The sequence below is a fragment of the Balaenoptera acutorostrata genome, chromosome 17 (genome assembly GCF_949987535.1).
Source record: "Balaenoptera acutorostrata chromosome 17, mBalAcu1.1, whole genome shotgun sequence".
Classification (NCBI taxonomy): Eukaryota; Metazoa; Chordata; class Mammalia; order Artiodactyla; family Balaenopteridae; genus Balaenoptera; species Balaenoptera acutorostrata.
This window is the reverse complement of record NC_080080.1, coordinates 64,775,784-64,794,818: the sequence shown is the minus strand read 5'-3', so window position 1 is coordinate 64,794,818 and position 19,035 is coordinate 64,775,784. Positions and strand designations below refer to the sequence as shown.

The 19,035-nt window shown below is 38.6% G+C and overlaps 1 protein-coding gene across 11 annotated transcripts in view; it reads right to left on the bottom strand.

Moving 5' to 3' along the window:
• STAU2 (staufen double-stranded RNA binding protein 2) overlaps positions 1-19,035 on the bottom strand; it is a 322,172-nt gene that overhangs the window by 126,480 nt on the left and 176,657 nt on the right. For all 11 annotated transcript variants that reach the window (XM_057531779.1, XM_057531776.1, XM_057531771.1 and 8 more), the window contains one exon: positions 4,472-4,779. In XM_057531779.1, coding sequence (XP_057387762.1) covers positions 4,472-4,779 — 308 coding nt within the window. The remainder of the gene's footprint in view (positions 1-4,471; positions 4,780-19,035) is intronic.

Below are 19,035 nucleotides of genomic sequence, written 5' to 3'. Positions count from 1 at the left end.
AATGTAATATTTTTCTCTAAAGAGTTGGAAATTTCAGCAAAGTAAGGTGACCTATAATTCTACTGGTTTTTATGAAGTATGGTTATGCGATATGTCGTCTGCGTACCCTTGAGGGTTTGGCCAAGTATATCGAGGCCTAAAGAAACCAGACAATAAGTCAGTTTTCATGAACGCAGGCTGCCCATTTGAAGAACAAACCTGAGTTTTAGGGTCCCTACAGGAAAACCAAGCCTTCAGGAGAATTCTTCCAATTTCTCCAAGGTCTTGGAAAAGCAGCAGAGGCTAAATCCAAGAGGGCTTTTTAAGAAGTGACTATAAATCAGAGCAGAATCTCTTGACCCCATGCTAAACCCATATATATTTTGCTCATTGTACTCTGAGTAATTTCTCATCACTTTATACATTGTGTAACAGTGTAGACGAAAATTTGGGCTCAGAAGTGACACGGTGAGTTATGTTTCAAGGACAAATTAGAAACGGGGGAAAAACATATTTCTAAGTGGAAGAGTATATGTATATGCATGATTTCTTTCTCCATATTTTCCTATGAGAAATCCACAAAAGTTTACTTAAACTGGTCTTTAAAAAAAAATGGATCCCTTACTCTTCAAAAAAAACAAGCTGCAAACAGCCACTTTGAGTATAAATATATGGATTACAAAAAGTGAGGTATAGGGAAAATAAGAAAAAAGAGAAAGGAAAAAGGTTGATTCTCAAATTGGGACACTCCGCGTGTCCCCCAGCTCAGTGTAATCTGTACTAGGGTCGTGTTGTTAAAATATGCTATGTGTCATACATGTCAAAAATAAATATTTAAAAGAAGCTCATCACCATAAAAGAAGTCTGCTATAATCATACTAAACTTCAAAAAAGGAGATATATTATTATAGTTGGAATGTATTACGTTTGAATTGTATTTGAAAAGGAAGTTTAAAAAAAAAAAGAAAAGGAAGTTTTTAATGAAATAGATATTTCTACGCCTTCTACTGACATTCTCACCTTGCTAAAATTGGCACCAGCACCATAAAACTCACAGTAATGAAAAGCTCCCCTATAAAACACTCCTTGATTTTTATAAAAATAAACGAACTATGGTTTAACTAAGACACCAACTAAGGGCTTCTTTACATTCTTTATGTGAGAAAAACAAATCTAGTTTATCACATTTTACTCTGAAGGTTTTAAAAACAACACTATTCACTGGACGATAATCACAAGGAAGGGTACAGACTAAAAGATTAAAATTAAATCCATCTGTCAAGGGTAATTTACTAAAATAATTCATTTTAATTTCCAATCTAATCATTTTCTAATGACTCATTTAAACAATGAAACTGCTTATAGTTAATCATACAGAGAGATTTCTAATATAATTGCATGGAAAAGCATATTAAAGATGGAAAAACTTAGAATAATGTAAATTATAACACAACAAAACAGTCTTCTACTTCAGCTCAAAAGCAGAGCATTTCAAAAATGTCTCTATAACAGTTTTCTTTAAAAGGCTGAATGATTTTGAAATATTTTGGCATTGTAATTAAAGGGTATCAAGGTACACACCAAGGAACCCCGAACACTACGGTGTAACTACATTTTAAATGAATTTTTATGAAATGCATAGAAGTTATAGAAGCATACTAACTGGGCTGGACAAAGTCTGAGGTTCACAGAACTACTGATATAAAACTTTCTTCTTCTAAAAGACAATAAATCAATAAGAACATTCAGGTTTTAAAACAAGATAATAAAAATGTACTCAATAAAAATTCAAAAAATAAATATTCATTTATGACAGAGATCCAAAGGCTTGCATCTAAAATGTGATTAAAAACTTTAGGTGAGCCCAAGAAAGGATAAAAGAATTACTGAGAATGTGCAAGTGTTCAGTCATATTCTGACCTATGAAGTCAGCTCTATTAATAATAACTTTAATTGTATAATAAATTATTCTGTAGACTTAAGCAAAAGGACGTGAGTTTAATACCTACATTCTGGTGAGCAAATAAGCTTTTTGTAACTTATAAATTTCAATTAATGAAAAAAATTTAAAAGTTAAAACAATGTAGTTTTCAGTACACTAATATATTTTTTTACTTTGTAATACAATATAGCTGTCACATACAATGGCTCTGGTAGGCTTAAATCAAATGTCAGTGGGCACGGAAGGCCAGAGAAGGGTTTATATACAATATTCAATAAGCAATAATATCTATTCAGTGTACAGTAACAAAATTTTAAAAGTACTAACCTAGAAACACAGAAAGAATTTATTGTTTTTAAATTCCAGAAATGAAAATAACATAACAGCATGTCATCCATAACAAGCTGGCCCTATAATTTCTAAACTACAGTCCAATTAAAACATTTAAGAAATAGAAACAATCTACATGTTTTTCTACCAGGTAAATATACCTGAGAAAGTTACCTATAAAGAAGGAGGCTTTAAAACTCTTAACCACAAAGACTCTTCTACTGTGACATTATGAGGACGCGCCGGGCACCTGACGGGGAGGGAAGCCATTTCCCACAGTCTGTTCACCACACACTGCAGGCTGCAGCCCGTCAGCAAAACAATATTTCATAGCAACACCAAGCTCATTTGACCAAAGCAGCACAGTAATGTTTTAAAACCATCTGTTTATCTTCATTAGTATGTAAAAATCACCGTACACAAAAAATTTGGAAATGTTTAACGTGTCCATAGATAAGAGTGTATTATCTCAGCATAAGCTTAAAAAAAAAAAAAAAAAAAAGGTCTGAGTAGTCAGCCCAAATATAGGAGAAACAGATTCTACATTTTGACTAAAGTAAAGGTATTTTAAAATTATAGTTGTTGTCATTGCTAAGAATTAACAAATAAATACAAATTTAAAAATTTAACTAGTTCTTCTGGCAGCAAAATTACATCTACCAGAGTAATATCTCCAACCAAAAAATCAGTTCAGAGCTTGAATGCAATTTGTGCTTTGTTTCTATAAAAATGCAAATGCAGTGTTACTTTCAGACATTTCTAAATGACTAGATTTGTAAATAAACAGTGAATTCCTTTTCATCACAGTTTATTTCTAGTTCACCCTATGCAGATTATAGATAGAACTAAAAATTGCTTAGTTTTTTTTCCCAGTACTTTAACTGTGTGAATCAAGGTCCTTTTATTTTAAACAGTGATTTATTGTTATTCTTAAGGTAAACAACGAAAACAGTTCTAAAATTTTAATGTTTAAAATTTCAGATGACAGAGCCAAAAACTGGTAACAGCTTTTTAGATTTCATATTAATAGTCTAAGTAAAAACACTCACAACTACCTGGCAATAGATTTGAAAGAATCAGGTTTCTGCGATGAGAAACAAAAAAACATGCAAAATACCCCCTAAAACACATGATCTTCTCTCTTATATCTAAATTTGTAAAATTTTTATAAATACATTATCATTCTACACAATACAGATCTTCTAGAGCATTTCTAAAGGAAATTACAGTTTTTGGTCTTCAGGAGTAAGACTAAGATGGAAAGGGGGGTGAAAATAATGAAATCTGAGGGAGCACTCTGCTCTTTCTACACACAAGCACGCTGCTGTTCACCCAGTCAAGTGAGCGATTACAGTTCAGTACAGGATTTTCAAGGCAACTAAGAAGTCAGAACACAGGTATTTCCTCTTCCTAGCGTTAACAATTCTTTAAAAAGTTCTACTCTTAAAGGATTGTTGGTTTTTTTTCCAAAAGGGAACACTGACTAAACGGGGGGAAAACGGTTTCCAGCCCCAAATTCATATACACAACAAGCGGACTATAAGCTAGATTTAGACTGCCCGGTGAGACAGACTTGTTGGTACCGTCTAAGGTAGGTGTTACCCTAGATGGTTCAAAACACGATCTAGTAAAATGATACATGTTTTTATGCCTCAGACAACTAGAAAGCATTTATTACTGCTCTAATACCATGTTTAATTAACTCCTAAGATAACAGACTTCTAGGATGTTGTACCTTAGTGGTATACCTGAATCATTACTAGCAATAGAATGCCAAATTCAAAACTGCTACGAAAGTAAAATCATCATTAGAAAAAACCCTACTGTAAAATGAGGGAGGACTTAGGGCTAAATACTAATACCAAATGTATGAAGGCAGAATTTTTGTTTGGGGAGGAGAGTGAGGGAATAGATGCACCCAAGCAGAACACAGAACAGAGAATGAAAAGTGTTTAAAAAAAAAACAAAAACAGAAGAAGAAGGAATATGGAGGAGAGCCAGGCAGCAAAAGAATTACTGGAGAGAATGAAAAATCTTTAAAGTGAGGCATGTGCACATGACTCGTTTTTCTGTCCTCTGTGTTCCTAGTAATTTACAATGTAAGTGGCATAGGAGTCACAATAGCAGGCAGGAATGAGCTTTCTGATGGACAGAGATGAAGGATTTGGGGCTAATGAATTGTTTTGTTTTCTTGTTTTTGTTTTTGCTTTTAATTCATACCTGAAAGCCTTGAATCCTTGCTAAATATTCCAGCTGTTTTGAAGGTTGTACTGGAGAACAAGGGGGAGTAGGAGAACTTCCTTTTAAACCTATGGCTTCAGCTGTAGGAGATGTTCCATTCATAAGGAGTTCCCTGGCAATTGTAGCTGAACTACTCGATGTGGGAGATATACTGAAGAAAGAGCTTGAGGGTTGGTTCATATCTTTGGGTGACAAATAGCCTAGAGTAGTGCCAGAGATTACTTTGTGGCGGCTGGCTTCCATCTCTTGATAAACATCAGGAGACAAATGAAGAATTCCTTTTGGAGCTACAAGTAAAATAAAGGAACATTGTTATTACACGTAAAATAAGTGGAACAGAAACATGTTATAGCATTATTAACTCAAAGATTTCACTTGACAAAGTGACCGAGCAGTGAGAAACGCTGTTAAGCAAGCGTCTTCCCCACGCTTGCAGAGGCAACGGCAGTCTCTGATTTGGAGGTGAATAATGTATGTTTCAATATTCCTAAAACCATTAGTATAAACAAGCCACAAAAGTGACTTCAGGGGAAAGTGTGCGTGGTAGGGAAGCTGTGGAGGAAGACAGGTAACTGGTGTGTAGAAGTGCAACACGGGATAAGATTAGGAATGTGCAGGGTCTTCACCCTGCAACTTAATCTTTTATGATCTCATAAAAGAGATCCCTAACATGGATTTTGCTGCAAAATCCCTAACATATGCAGCAACTGAGACACAGTGGGTAAAAATGAAGGCTGGGTCAGTCCAAACCATCTGAGGAACAAACTCATATATCCGACGGCCTACTGGTGTTCTCCTATGTCCCACCGTCAACTCTATCTCATGAACACGTCAAAAAGCGACAGAGCACCTTCTCCCGCAAACCGTCTCCTATGTGGCTTATCTCATCATGATACCACCACCCATCTGCTCAGCTGCCCAACCTAGACTCCTGGCAACCATCGTTGAGTCACCCACAAACAAGTAGCTACCGTGTGCAGTCTAGAATTTGCCCCATCATCACCAAGTGCATTAGCTCAAGCCAGGCCACACACAGGTTCTAATATCAAGAGGAGTGAGCCTGGGGCTGTGTCATCAGTTGGCAGGGTTGTAAACATATAAAAGCAGCACTTTCCTTTGACTACCATTTGTCTCAGAGAGGTTTCAAACCACATTTCACACTGCTTGTTCTAATATCTTTGGATCAGATATTAATGACTCTCAAATCATGATATTATCTTTTAAAATGACTGATAAATCACCACCTTTGGAGAACGTGCTCTGAGAGACGCAACTTAATTCCCTTGGTCCTGCCTCTCCCTTTCCCACCACGAACCTCCTGATTCAAGCCCTCAGTGTTTCTGGCCAGGGTTACTTTAACAATCACTGAAAGCTTCAGCGCTGCTAGTCTCCCCAGTGTCCATTTCCCAAAATGTGTTCTATAACACAGTCCCCCAATATAAGGGTTCCATGATAAATAAATCAGGGAAATAATGAAAATTATATCACCCACAAACATCCCTTCTGGAGGATTAAAAATGCACGTTAGCACAGTAAAGAGTGAGAAGTCCAGAAGAACAGAAATCTATTCAACTTGGTTTAACCCAGGATTTCCCACATTTATTTTATGTCCAGGCTTTTCACATAATATTAATAATATCTAACACTGGGAAATGCTAAGACTAGCCCTTCTCTTACTTTAAAGTCTTCACTGGCTCCCCACCACTTACACTATAAAATCTAAACTTCTTAGGGTGACATATGAAGCCCTCAGTGCCCTGGCTCCTCCTCACCTCTCCATCCTACTGAAATATTCATGCAGAACCCATGCTCCCATCATGCAAATATATGCACACTGCTTCCAATACTCTGGCCTGTTTGATCCCATCATATCTTTATTTCTATTGTGTACACACACACACACACACACACACACACACACACACACCAGTTAAGCTCTGACTACTCGGTTCCAGGCACTGAGCTAACCAATACTGTCCTGACCTCCAGTCACGCTCAGTCTCTCAGGAGAGGAGAATGCAAGGGATAAATAACATAATGTGGTAAGTGCCTCTGTAGAGGTGGGTTAGGGAGCAGTAGGAGCGGGAGAGGAAAAGCACCAGGAGCTCAGGAGAGGCTTCCTGGAGATGGTACGGACAGCACATCTCAATGCATGAGGAGAACCGGGCCAAGGAGGAAGAGGACTGAAGGCAGATGGCAGCGTGAGCAAATGCAGTGCCTAGCAGAGTAAGCCCAGGAAAGCAAGAAGCGGGAGGTGCGAACTGCAGCAGGGGAAGGAGGAGGCAGGAAGGGGCCGAGCTCCAGGAGACCTCATCCTGACGGCATTAAACATAAAGGAGTTGCTTTTAAAAATAATTTATAGGGCTTCCCTGGTGGCGCAGTGGTTGAGAATCTGCCTGCCAATGCAGGGGACACGGGTTCGAGCCCTGGTCTGGGAAGATCCCACATGCCGCGGAGCAACTAGGCCCGTGAGCCACAATTACTGAGCCTGCGCGTCTGGAGCCTGTGCTCCACAACAAGAGAGGCCGCGACAGTGAGAGGCCTGCGCACCGCGATGAAGAGTGGCCCCCGCTCGCCGCAACTAGAGAAAGCCCTCGCACAGAAACGAAGACCCAACATAGCCAAAATAAATTTTTAAAAAATATAATAATTTATATATGGGGCTTCCCCGGCGGTCCAGTGCTTAGGGCTCGGCGCTTCCACCGCAGGGGCTTGGGTTCGAACCCTGGTCAGGGAACTAAGATCCCGCATGTCATACAGCGCAGCCAAAAAAATAAAGAAATAAGTAATTTATATAGCTTAAAATAACATATCAATCCTATTTTATGGATTTACTTTATGCCTTTGTGTTTGTTAGCTTTATATCCAGGAAAAATTTCAACAAAAAAATTTAAATAGAAAACATATGCATTGGAAAAAATACAGATGGATCTCACTAGCCAGAGGAAACTACTTTTACATTTGGCTTTAAAAATATACTTTTAGTCTTGTTTCCTATATACTTTTTTGTTAACTTGAAAAAATAAGTTAAAACATAAAAATACCACATGATCCTTTTGTTGTTTACAAAACAATATACTTTCATTAATAATTTTAAGGCTTAAATTTTCATTATATGAATTGTTTCCTCAAACAATTCCACATTGTTGGACATCTAATTTATCTCCTTTTCATGCAATTAAAACAATATAGTGAAACACATTTTTTGCAATTACATCCTTATTCACATGAAGATTGATTTCCTTCGCTTAGAAGCAGAATTGCTAGTTCGAAGAATACGCATTTTAGTTTTTCTGACACTAACAAACTGCTCCAAGTTGGTACAACTCCAACAGCTGTGCCAATTTCACGCTTCCATACTAATATATGCAAGTTTCTCTTGCCTATTTTGGTATTGGACATTATTATTTAAAAATCCTTGCCACTGTTCTCTGTTTGCGTCGGTAAGTGGCAAAGATTTTTTTAGATAATATCTAATACCAAAATAGGAAAAAAAGGTACTTTTAGCCCCACCACCTGACATCTTGGGGAGGTGAGAGGAGCTGGAGATTTGAGTTCAGTCATCAGTGGTCAGCAGTTTTATCAGTCATGCCTGCATAACGGAACCACCACAAAACCCCTACATGCGGAGGTTTGGGAACCTTCTGAGTTTTGAACACTTCCACATGCCGGGAGAATCGGGCTCCCCAGCTCCATGGGGACAGAAGTTTCTGTGCGCTAGAGCATGCATGCATGCATGCATAAATTTATTTATTTATTTATTTATTTATTTATGGCTGTGTTGGGTCTTCGTTTCTGTGCGAGGGCTTCCTCTAGTTGCGGCAAGCGGGGGCCACTCTTCATCGCGGTGCGCGGGCCTCTCACTATCGCAGCCTCTCTTGTTGCAGAGCACAGGCTCCAGATGCGCAGGCTCAGTAATTGTGGCTCACGGGCCTAGTTGCTCCGCGGCATGTGGGATCTTCTCAGACCAGGGCTCGAACCCGTGTCCCCTGCATTGGCAGGCAGATTCTCAACCACTGCGCCACCAGGGAAGCCCCTAGAGCTTTTTGAACCTCATCCTGTGTACCTCTTCATCTGGCTTTTCGTTTTAAATTCCTTTATAATAAACCAGTGATAGTATCTTCCCAAGTTCTGTGAGCTCTTCTAGCAAATTATCAAATTTGAGAAGGGAGTCGTGGGAACCCCCTGAATTTATAGCCGGTTGGTCAGGAGTACAGGTGGCAACATGGGACTTGTGACTGGCAGAAGTGGGGCATCTTGTGTGGCGGAGCCCTTAATCTGCGGGGTCTGTGCTAATTCCGGGGAGTGTCAGCACTGAACTGTAGGACACCCTGTTAATGCCTGGAAAATTGGAGAATGGGTTGGTATGGGGAAAAAAATGCCTATACATTTGGTATCAGAAGTGTAGCAAAAACAGTCATAGGTCAACACTGATCAAACTGTACACATATGTGCTGTTTATTACACTTCAATTTTATCTCAACAAAGTAAAAATATTTGCCAATTTGATTAAGTGCTATGTCATGTTATTAATTTTTTTATTTTTTCACTAGCTGCACAAACACCGTATGTAATTCTTACTTAAAGAGTAACTTAATGTATGACTCTAAATTCTACACTCAATTTAAGAAATCAGGAAACTAACAGCATTATTTCAGCACTGCTATTATACAGAAGTAATGGGCTTGCCAACAGCAATATTATAAAGCAAAGAAAATGCTCTCCCAACACTCAAGAGAGGCATTACATCACAGTGTAAGAACTCATGCAGAGTACAGGCTCCCTTATTCTACAGTAAAGCCTGAATCAACTTTTCTTCATGAATAAAGAAGATTCCTTTCTGCAGAGCTCAAGTGATGGAACAGCCATTGAAAGAGTGTAAAGGCACATGTGGATTTATGTGGTCAACTACCAAATGATTTTCAACATGAATATTAGTAACAATGTTTGGATCAGTCACAATTCATTTAGGTTCTTCCTGTTGTAAATTTAAGTCACTTTTCAGTAGGGTAAAGACCGAAAAGCAGATTCAAAGGGTAAGTTCAGATATACATATTTAAGGACTTTCAACTGTCTCCTGAAAAAACTATATCCATTTATACTTCTATTAGCAATGGGTGGCTAAACCTGTTTTCCTACACGTCTGTCGAAACAGGTTTTAGTTATTCTAAATAATTACTGCCACTCGACAACATTCATTGTTATATTAATTTACATTTATTTGATTACTGCACAGATAAACTTTCTCTCATGTGACCACCTCAGGCCCAAGCCTTTTTTCCTGTTGGCTTTGACCTCAGTTTTGCTCATGGCCTTGGAAGGTATTCCCTTGCTCAGGCTTGTTATATCTGTTATATTTACCCTCTATCTGAAGATGTCCTGAACCCATTCTCCCATCACCTATCTTCTGTCCCTGATTTTGCCTTTAATACTCCCACCTTAATACTGTCGATCTGAAACCACTGTACGTGGCTACACTGCAGATACAACACTGGCACTATTCTAGCTCTTTACACGCATTATCTCATTTAAACCCCACAACAACCATATGAAATGGATTTTTATTTCTCTATATTATAGATGAAAAAACTGAAGCACAGAGAAGTCACAAAACACAGCCAAGGTCGTATGGATAATGATTAGCAATGCTAGACTTTAACTCCAGGTAGTCTGTCACTAGAGCTTGGATACTTAAACATTACATTAAATGGCCCCCTGAAAGAACAAGAAGAGCACAAAATGCAATGTCCAGCCAGCTCCAAACTCCTAGGTTTAATCCAGGAAGTAAACTCCAAGCCCGAGGTTGACCCAGATTGGTTCCACGGTTGACCAATGTCATCATGGTTGTTCTTAGATGTTCCAGAGATTGCCTCACCAAAATCTCCCTAGATTATACGATGTTCATACAGGATTTTAAAAGCCCCAACTTGCCAGGGACTGCGACATCTTACACATAAGAATGCCAGGCTATGGTGGCCTTTTTACTTGTTTTCCCCATTAGGTGTACACTTCTCTCAAATAGGTGTGTAAACCCTCCAGCACGCAAAGCCTCCTGCAGCGTTTTCCTGGAGCTCCAGTTCTTACTGGAAGAGCTGGAGGGGACATTTTGAATTGAGATCTCTTAAAAGGTCTTATCATATGTATAGATACACAAACTCAGCAGAACCTGGCCTTTTGATGTTCACTAACATCATAACTCTCCCAGAGGCTGAAGAACATAAATGAGTAGTAAGTGGTATCAGGGGTATCACAACAACAGGGCAAGTCAACGGAGCAAGAAAGATAATGTCACTTCACTGGTACAAGTGGTTAATATTAGTCTATAAAGAGGGATTTCCCTGCAAGTCTGTGGAATGAACACATAGCTATTGCTTAATAAAATGAACTTGTCACTTTTTATACCAAAGCTCTGAGAGAGAAATCTTACTGCTTGTTTCCATAAACTACCTTGAATTCTTGCCACAATACTGTTGGACTAAATGTTCTGTTTATAAATACTCAAATACCCAACAGTACTCAGGTCTACTTCTGTCACAGTGAGTTTTTCATAACAAAAAGTTATAATTCGCACAGAGGTAAAATACTTTCATAAATGAAAGAAAGAGCAGAAACGGTGGTGGGTTCTTCGGACTGAGATTTAACACGTGTGGGTAGACTCTGCTCCTATGTAGACACCATCAAGGATGACTCACCACATTTTAAGAAGAAAGTCAATTATTTGTAAGTGTTATGAAAGCTGATGCCTCAGAATTTTATTCCTTCTCTGATCAGACATTTTGTTTAATACTACCTCAGAAGCCAGAGTCCTGCTTCCTGATTGGCATCAATTATCTTAAAACACACCCCAGTTTTTGAGGGTGTGTGCCTGCCAATTTAGAACTGGATATCTCAAAAGTTACTTGGTTGCTACTGGCAAAATAGATTCTTAATGAGTTTTATTTTAATCTTCTCTTGTCCAAAGTTTCAAGTGACAGCCAGGTACAAATACATTATGTGACTGGTTTTCCTGTTGTAAAAGTAAAGTCCACCTCTCCTAGCATTTGCTACTCACTGAATTTCCCTTGTGTGTCCTGATGGTGGCAAAATCTCATCATTCTAATCTGTTTAAAAAAACCTTATCTTTAAAGTTTCAAAAAATTATAATTGAAAAATTCCTAAAACCTGGAAAATAAACTGCTGGTTCAAAACAGGAAATTTGAGAAAAGAGTGAGCAAAAACAGCAAGATTTATCAGTTTGATAGTGATTTTAAAAAGGCATTTCTATGAAAACTCACAAAATCCAGGTAAGGTCTGTAGTCTAGTTCATTGTATCATACCTGTGTCAATTTCCTCGTTTCGATAATGTACTATAATTACGTAAGATGTCACCACTGGGAGAAGCTGAGTGATGGGGTACACACAACCTCTCTGTACCAGTTTTACAACTTTAAAAAGTTTTAAAAACCCAACTACATGAAAGCATTGTTATGCTGCTCTGGGCATCTCCCAGAACAGAGGTCCTAGAACAAAGCAGTGCTGAGCCCTCAAGGTAGAGAGGACCTTGAGGACTCCAGCTTTGACCACTGATGTGCCTGATGTGCAGCCCTGGCTCCCCAGGCTCTGGCTGCTTGGCCTCTGGTTCCGGGAGAGTACGGGAGAACCCGATGGGGGTGTGGGCCCCATGGCTGGGATTCTGTTCTTTGCCAGGGAAGCTTGAGGTCATTTATTAGGTGAGACTACATGCGACCCAAGAAAGAACCTACTGGACCACCATGGCCATCCTCCTGGAGTGGAGGGATAGACCGTCCATCCTCTGCATGACCTTTAAGCTGCTAGGCTGTTGGGAACTTAGAAATCCCTCCTTCCCATGGCCCTGCTGTTGAGATGAATGAAACGGGGATATTTTGGTGGGACCCCACTTCTCTCTTCCCACACAGCTCGTTATCTAGCTAGTCTTCCAGTGGAGGGCCTTGGGTCCCTAGCCGTGCCTGATTTTTAAGCAACTATTTAAATGGAGACAAAAATTAATTATGCAAAATTTGAGGGAAACTCTTCTGAAAATTAAACTAAGAAAGGAAATGCTGGATAAAAGCAATACAATGAAAAAGTAAAACAAACAGGTAAATAATTTGTTAGAAGTTCCCTTTTTAAGGTCAGTTTCAGAATCACCTTGGAAGGTGAAGTCTCAACTAGCGAAAAATCTGGTCACATCTTATGGTATAGATGAGACTAAACCTATCTGGATTAAAAGAAACAGCTTCATTTAAAAAAAGAGTCATTATTGAATGAATGAACAAAATGATGTATTTTAATGTACTCAAAAAGCATAACTTAAATCAGTGGTGAAAATTAACCTGGTTCTTGCCCTTGAGTTGGATGAAAGCACTGATTTTGTTAATTCGTGTATCTTATTGGTCTTTTTTTTTTTTTTTTGCTACATTTAACATGATGTATGTGAAAAGTTATTATTTTGGTGAACGCTTATGAACAAAACTACTGACAAAGAACTTCTCGGAAGATATGCAAGTCTTGTGGTGAGCACAGTACCAAGAAGGAAAAGTGCTTAGCCCACTCCTGGTCCGCAAAGGTGGAACCCCAGGGCGGAGGCCTGACGGAACAGCATGATGCAGCAGCCAGAACACCTAAAAGACACTGTGCCTTGACTGTACCCCAGCTGTGCAATCGGGGGGGGGAGGGAACAAAATGGTAAATGATAAATTGTCTTTAATAAAACAGAAACAACAATAACAGCAACAAAAGAGTTTTTTTGAATATTCATCTTTTCATTTTTTAAGAAACCAATTTGAAATGAACTGGGCAATGCCTTTGGAAAGCTTCTTCTATTACACAAATGTACACTAGCTTAGCCAAAGAAAGGGGCCAGTCAGAGTTTTCAAACCCACAGTTGAATTGTTATTTTTTCTTTAAAAGAGAAAAATAAAAAGTATATAATTACAAAGGACAGGACCCTGAGTATGGTGAATAAACTCACCATTCATCTTAATAGTAAAGAAGGTCTCACTTAGTTGGCTTATGTAGCAGAAATGTGTTCAAGGCTCAACATCTTCCATAAAGATAGAACTGTGAATATTTCTACTGAGCAGGACAAAACTTCTGCGGTGATAATGAAGTGTGAGAGCAGCTTGTGAAGACAATGAGTCGTGTTCAATTATTAAGTTTATTCAAATGGGACAAAAACATTGCTGGTAAAATAAAGATCATCCTCATTAGTTGTCTTTCTTCACAGGAAAAAATCCATTAGTGACTATTTCCCTAAGACTGTAAAAAAGACTAAAAAACGGATTATGTAAATTGCCACATGACACAAATGACCAACCCGTCAGCAGGAAGAAACACATACTGAAATGCCTAACACAGCAGCCCCAACAGTATCCTTCTGCTAGCATCCTGAGCCTCTGTTACAGAGAGTTCACAAAACAGTCATAATTATAGCTAAAACTCATGCAGTCCTTACTAGATAGCAGGCTTTGCATACATTAGCTCAGTAATCCTCACAGTGACCCTATGAAGCAGGGATTATGATCCCACCCCATGGTCTCAGTGAAGACCACACAGGGAGCCTGGACTTCTACCCCAATCTGGCAGTAACAAGTGGTGTCAGAAGAGGAAGAGTGGAGAGTTAGAACTTTAATCATCACCTAGTGGTAACAAGGTTATCCCCACTGTGGTGTCAGTGAAGACCATGTAGGGACCAGAATTCCTACTCCATCCAGCAATAACAAGGAGTCCCCCACCTTGGGCACCAAAGGAATCAGAGTGTGGAAACTGAACTAGAATTCTAAAAAGTGATCAAGTAACCCGCAGGGAGTAAGAAAAAGAAAAGAAAACAGAAGAATAGAATAAGTAAACAGGGACTTCCCTGGTGGTGCAGTGGTTAAGAATCTGCCTGCCAATGCAAGAGACACAGGTTCGAGCCCTGGTCCGGGAGGATCCCACATGCCGCGGAACAACTAAGCCCGTGCGCCACAACTACTGAGCCTGCACTCTAGGGCCCATGAGCCAAAACTACTGAGCCCATGTGCCAAAACTACTGAAGCCCACGTGCCTAGAGCCCATGCTCCACAAAAAGAGAAGCCACTGCAATGAGAAGCCTGCGCACCACACCAAAGCGTAGACCCTGCCTGCCACAACTAGAGAAAGCCCGCACGCAGCAACAAAGACCCAATGCAGCCAAAAATAAATAAATAAATAGTTTTTTTTAAAAACCTACTTTAAAAAAAAAGAATAAGTAAATAAGATGTCAGACTTAAGTCTTAACATATCAATAATTACATTAAATATAAATGATCTAAATATACCAATTAAAAGGAGATTGGCAGAGTAGATTAAAAATATGACCCAACTACATGCTGCCTAAAAGAAATTCACTTCAAATATAATTATATAGGCAAGCTGAGAGTAAAAGGATGAAGAAAAAAGACATATCTTATAAATGTTAATCAAAAGAAAGCAGGACATTCTATTTCCAAATGATGACATGTGGAGATCTATGGACCCAGCCCAACAAACAACCAAAACTAGAGAATATTCATTTTAAAATATTTTTAAGTCCCTGGAAATTGAATGTAAGGGCATATAACAAATAAAACATTCTCCCATGTAATAGAGAATTTGGCTGGACTTTGTCCCCACTTCCTGGGAGATAGCCTCTAAATCCTTAGAATTTCATGAGTGACAGGAGTGTCTTTGTTATTCATGGTGCACCCCTTGGACCACGTCAGAGTTTATGCCAACAAAATGACTCAGAATGGGGGATGGTTATGTCAGAAAGACCAACTATGTGATTAGAGGGTTGGAGCTTTGAGTCCCATGGTAGCAGCCCAACCTCTGAGGAGTGGAGGCGGGTTGGAGATTGTTATCAACGTCATGGCCAATGACTCAATCAGTTATGCCTGTGAATAAATGCCCACAAAAATTGCACAACTCTGGAAACTGAGTGCCTAGCAGGCAATACTCTGTGCATATTACACATCACTGAGTAGGGAGTGACACATTCCTGACTCCATGGGAAAAGGACATCAAAAAAAGTATACCAGAAGCTTTGTGTTTGGGACCCTCCAGATCTTACCCTATGTGTCTCTTTCTTTTAGCTGGTTCTGATTTGAATCATTTTTGCTACAACAATACTGTAATCATAAGTGTAAGACTTTCCTAAGTTCTGTGAGTCATTCTAGTGAATTATCAAATCTAAAGGGTAGTGGGAAGCCTTGAATTTATAGCCAGTTGGTCAGAAGTGAGGGTGGCTTTGGAAATCCTCCCAATAGTGGCTGGTGTCTGAAGTGAAGCAGTCTTGTAGAGGACCATGCCCTCAACCTGTGACACCTAGCCTAGCTCCAGGTTTTGCATCAGAAGTCATTGCACATTTATTCAGGAAAATCTAACAAATCTCAGTAAGAACAAAAGTCTTTGGCACTTGAGCCATGACCCATTCCGTCCACCACATGCAGCTACAAAGATGGGGCTCTTTTTCTCCTCAACTGCCTATAAGTAATATGGTATCTCACCAGAACGGCAGGCCACCAGAATTTCTCACTTCCCCCAGCTCCAAGCTTCAAAAGTTAAATTCCTCATGTATACAGACAAAAAGTCAGGCAATCCCTTCTTCCACCCAGCCACCACTCATACAGTGAAAGCTCCACACAGGCACCGCAGGCTGAGAACACTTGAGAACTGACTGCTCTCTCCTCAGCTTGCTCATAGGATGGAAGTTCATGTCAGAAAAGGCAAACCAAGAACACCAGAGATTACCTCCCCTGACCAACACCCTGCTCACAAAGCAGGGGTGTCACTCTCAGAGAATTGGGCCACTGTCCCCATTCCCACTCCAGAACAGTGACTCAGAATTCTGCCCAGAGGTGAGGTAGTCCGTAAGAACAGAGCTCTGAAGCTTTACCAAAGGAAGTGACTTTATTTTAAATGGAATGTAGGGAAGTTCAAGCCTAAGGGCATTCTTGAAAACACTGGAGATTTGGGTGCTAAGCAATTCACAGGAGTCTAGTAGCTTCATGAAAGCAGCAGCAAGTTCCAACATAAACCAGCTAATTTCCCAGAAAGAACCAGGGAAAGAGACAGCTAAGAAGAATGCCCCTAGGGACAGAACAAATCTGAAATACTGGCCTCAAAAACTATCTTGAAAAGGGACCAAATTTAATTGTATCAGAATGAGAGCAATTTATGTTCTAAGAAAACAATAGGGCTATATGCTGCAATTAGTGGAGGCTAACAGCTTAGTGTTATATCATAATAGAGGCAAAAAGCTTAACAGATCAGAAAGAGAACAAAAGAGAGCCCTACTAAATCTGCCATGCCATGTGACCATGAGCATGCTAAAGATGCTCCCTCTGAGAGTTGACAACCAGAGGCTTCATTGTGCAAGAGAAATAAACTTCATAAAAATAGTGCATAGCAGAAATTAAGGAAACAATATTTATGAAGGAGAAATTCTGAAAAATAAAAATTTTGGATCAGAGTGAATACATTAAAAAAAATAGTCCAGCTTTTCCTCTAAAATCAGGAACAAGGCAAGAATCCCCATTTCTGACACTTCTATTCAACAAATACTGGAATTTCTAACCAGAGGAATTAGGCAAGAAAAAGAAATAAAAAGCATGCAAACTGGAAAAGAAGAAGTAAAATTATCTCTATTTGCAGATTATATAATCTTATATATAGAAAACATGAAGATTCCACACAAAAAAATCTGCTGAACTGATAAATGAATTCAGCAAAGTAGCAATACATAAAGTCAACAGACAAAAATCAGTTGTTTTTCTATACACTAACAATAAACAATTTGAAAAGGAAATTACAAAAACAATTACATTTACAATAGCATCAAAAAGAATAAAATATTTAGGAATTTTCTTAACCAAGAAGGTAAAAACTTATACACTGAAAATTACAAAATACTGCTGAAAGAAATGAAAGAACACACAAATAAATGAAAAGAGATCCTGTGTTCATGGATTGTGAAATGTAATATTATTAAAATGTTCATACTACCAAAACAATCTATTGATTCAATGCCATTCCTATCTAAATCCCAGTGGCATTTTTTTACAGAACTTTTTTAAAATCCTAAATTTCATATGGAACTACAAAAGACCTTGAAGAGCCAAATCAATCTTGAGAAAGAAGAAAAAAGCTGGAGGCATCACACTTACTGATTTCAAAATATATTAGAAAGCTACAGTAATCAAAACACTAGAATACTGGCATAAATACAGACACACAGACCATTGGAACAGATTAGAGAGCCTAGAAATAATACACATATATGGTCAACTGATCTTCAACAATGGTGCCAAGACTACCTAATGAGGAAAGAACAGTTTCTTTAACAAATGGGGAAACTGGATGTCCACATGCAAAAGGATGGAATTGGATCCTTATTTTATACCATACACAAAATAAACTCAAAATGGATTAAAGACTTAAACATAAGACCCAAAACTATAATACTCCTAGAAGAAAACATAGGGGAAAAGTTTTATAACATTTGTCTAGGCAATGATTTCTTAGATGTGATAGCAAAAGCACAGGCCAAAAAATGCAAAAATAGACCAAGTGGGATGATGTCAAACTAAAGTGCTTCTGCACAGAGAAGGAAACAATGAACAGTGTGAAAAGGCAATTTATGGAATGACAGAAAATATGTGCAAACCATCTATCTTATAACGAGTTAATATCCAAAATATATAAGGAACTCCTGCACTTTAATAGCAAGAAGACTAATAACCTGGTTAAAAATGTACAAAGAAAGAACTTGAACAGACACTTCTTCAAAGAAGACATACAAATGGTCAACAGATATGAAAAGATGCCCAACATCACTGATGATTAGAGAAATGCAAACGCAAAACCACAATGAAGTATGACTTCACACCTGGTAGGATGTCCATTATTTTAACAAAAAGGAAATAAGTGTTGACAAAGGTATGGAGAAACTGGAACCTTTGTGCACTGTTGGTGGGAATATAAAATGGTGTAACCACTATGGATGGAGCTACCTCAAAAAATTACAAAAAGAACTACCACATGAAACAGCAATCCCACTTGCAGGTATTTATCCAAAAGAACTTGAAAACAAGTTCTCAAAGACATATTTGCACTCTAGTGTTCACTGCAGCATTATTCACAACAGTCAGGAAGTGGAAATAATCTAAATGCCCATCAATGGTTGAATGGATAAAGAAAGTGTGGTTTATACACATCATAGAATATTATTCAGTCACAAAAAAGAATGAAATCCCATCATATGCAACAACACGAATGAACCTTGAGGAGATGATGCTAAGTGATATAAGCCAGTCAGAACGACAAAACTACTTGATTTCACATAGATGAGGTATATAAAGTAGTCAAACTCATAGAAACCAGAAGCAAAATGATAGAGGGGAAATGGAGAGTTGCTATTCAATGAGTACAGAGTTTCAGTCATGCAAGATGAAAAAGTTCTAGAGATCTGCTGTACAACATTGTGCTTACAGTTAACACTATTGTACTATACACTTAAAAACTGTTAAGAGAAAATGGAATAGATG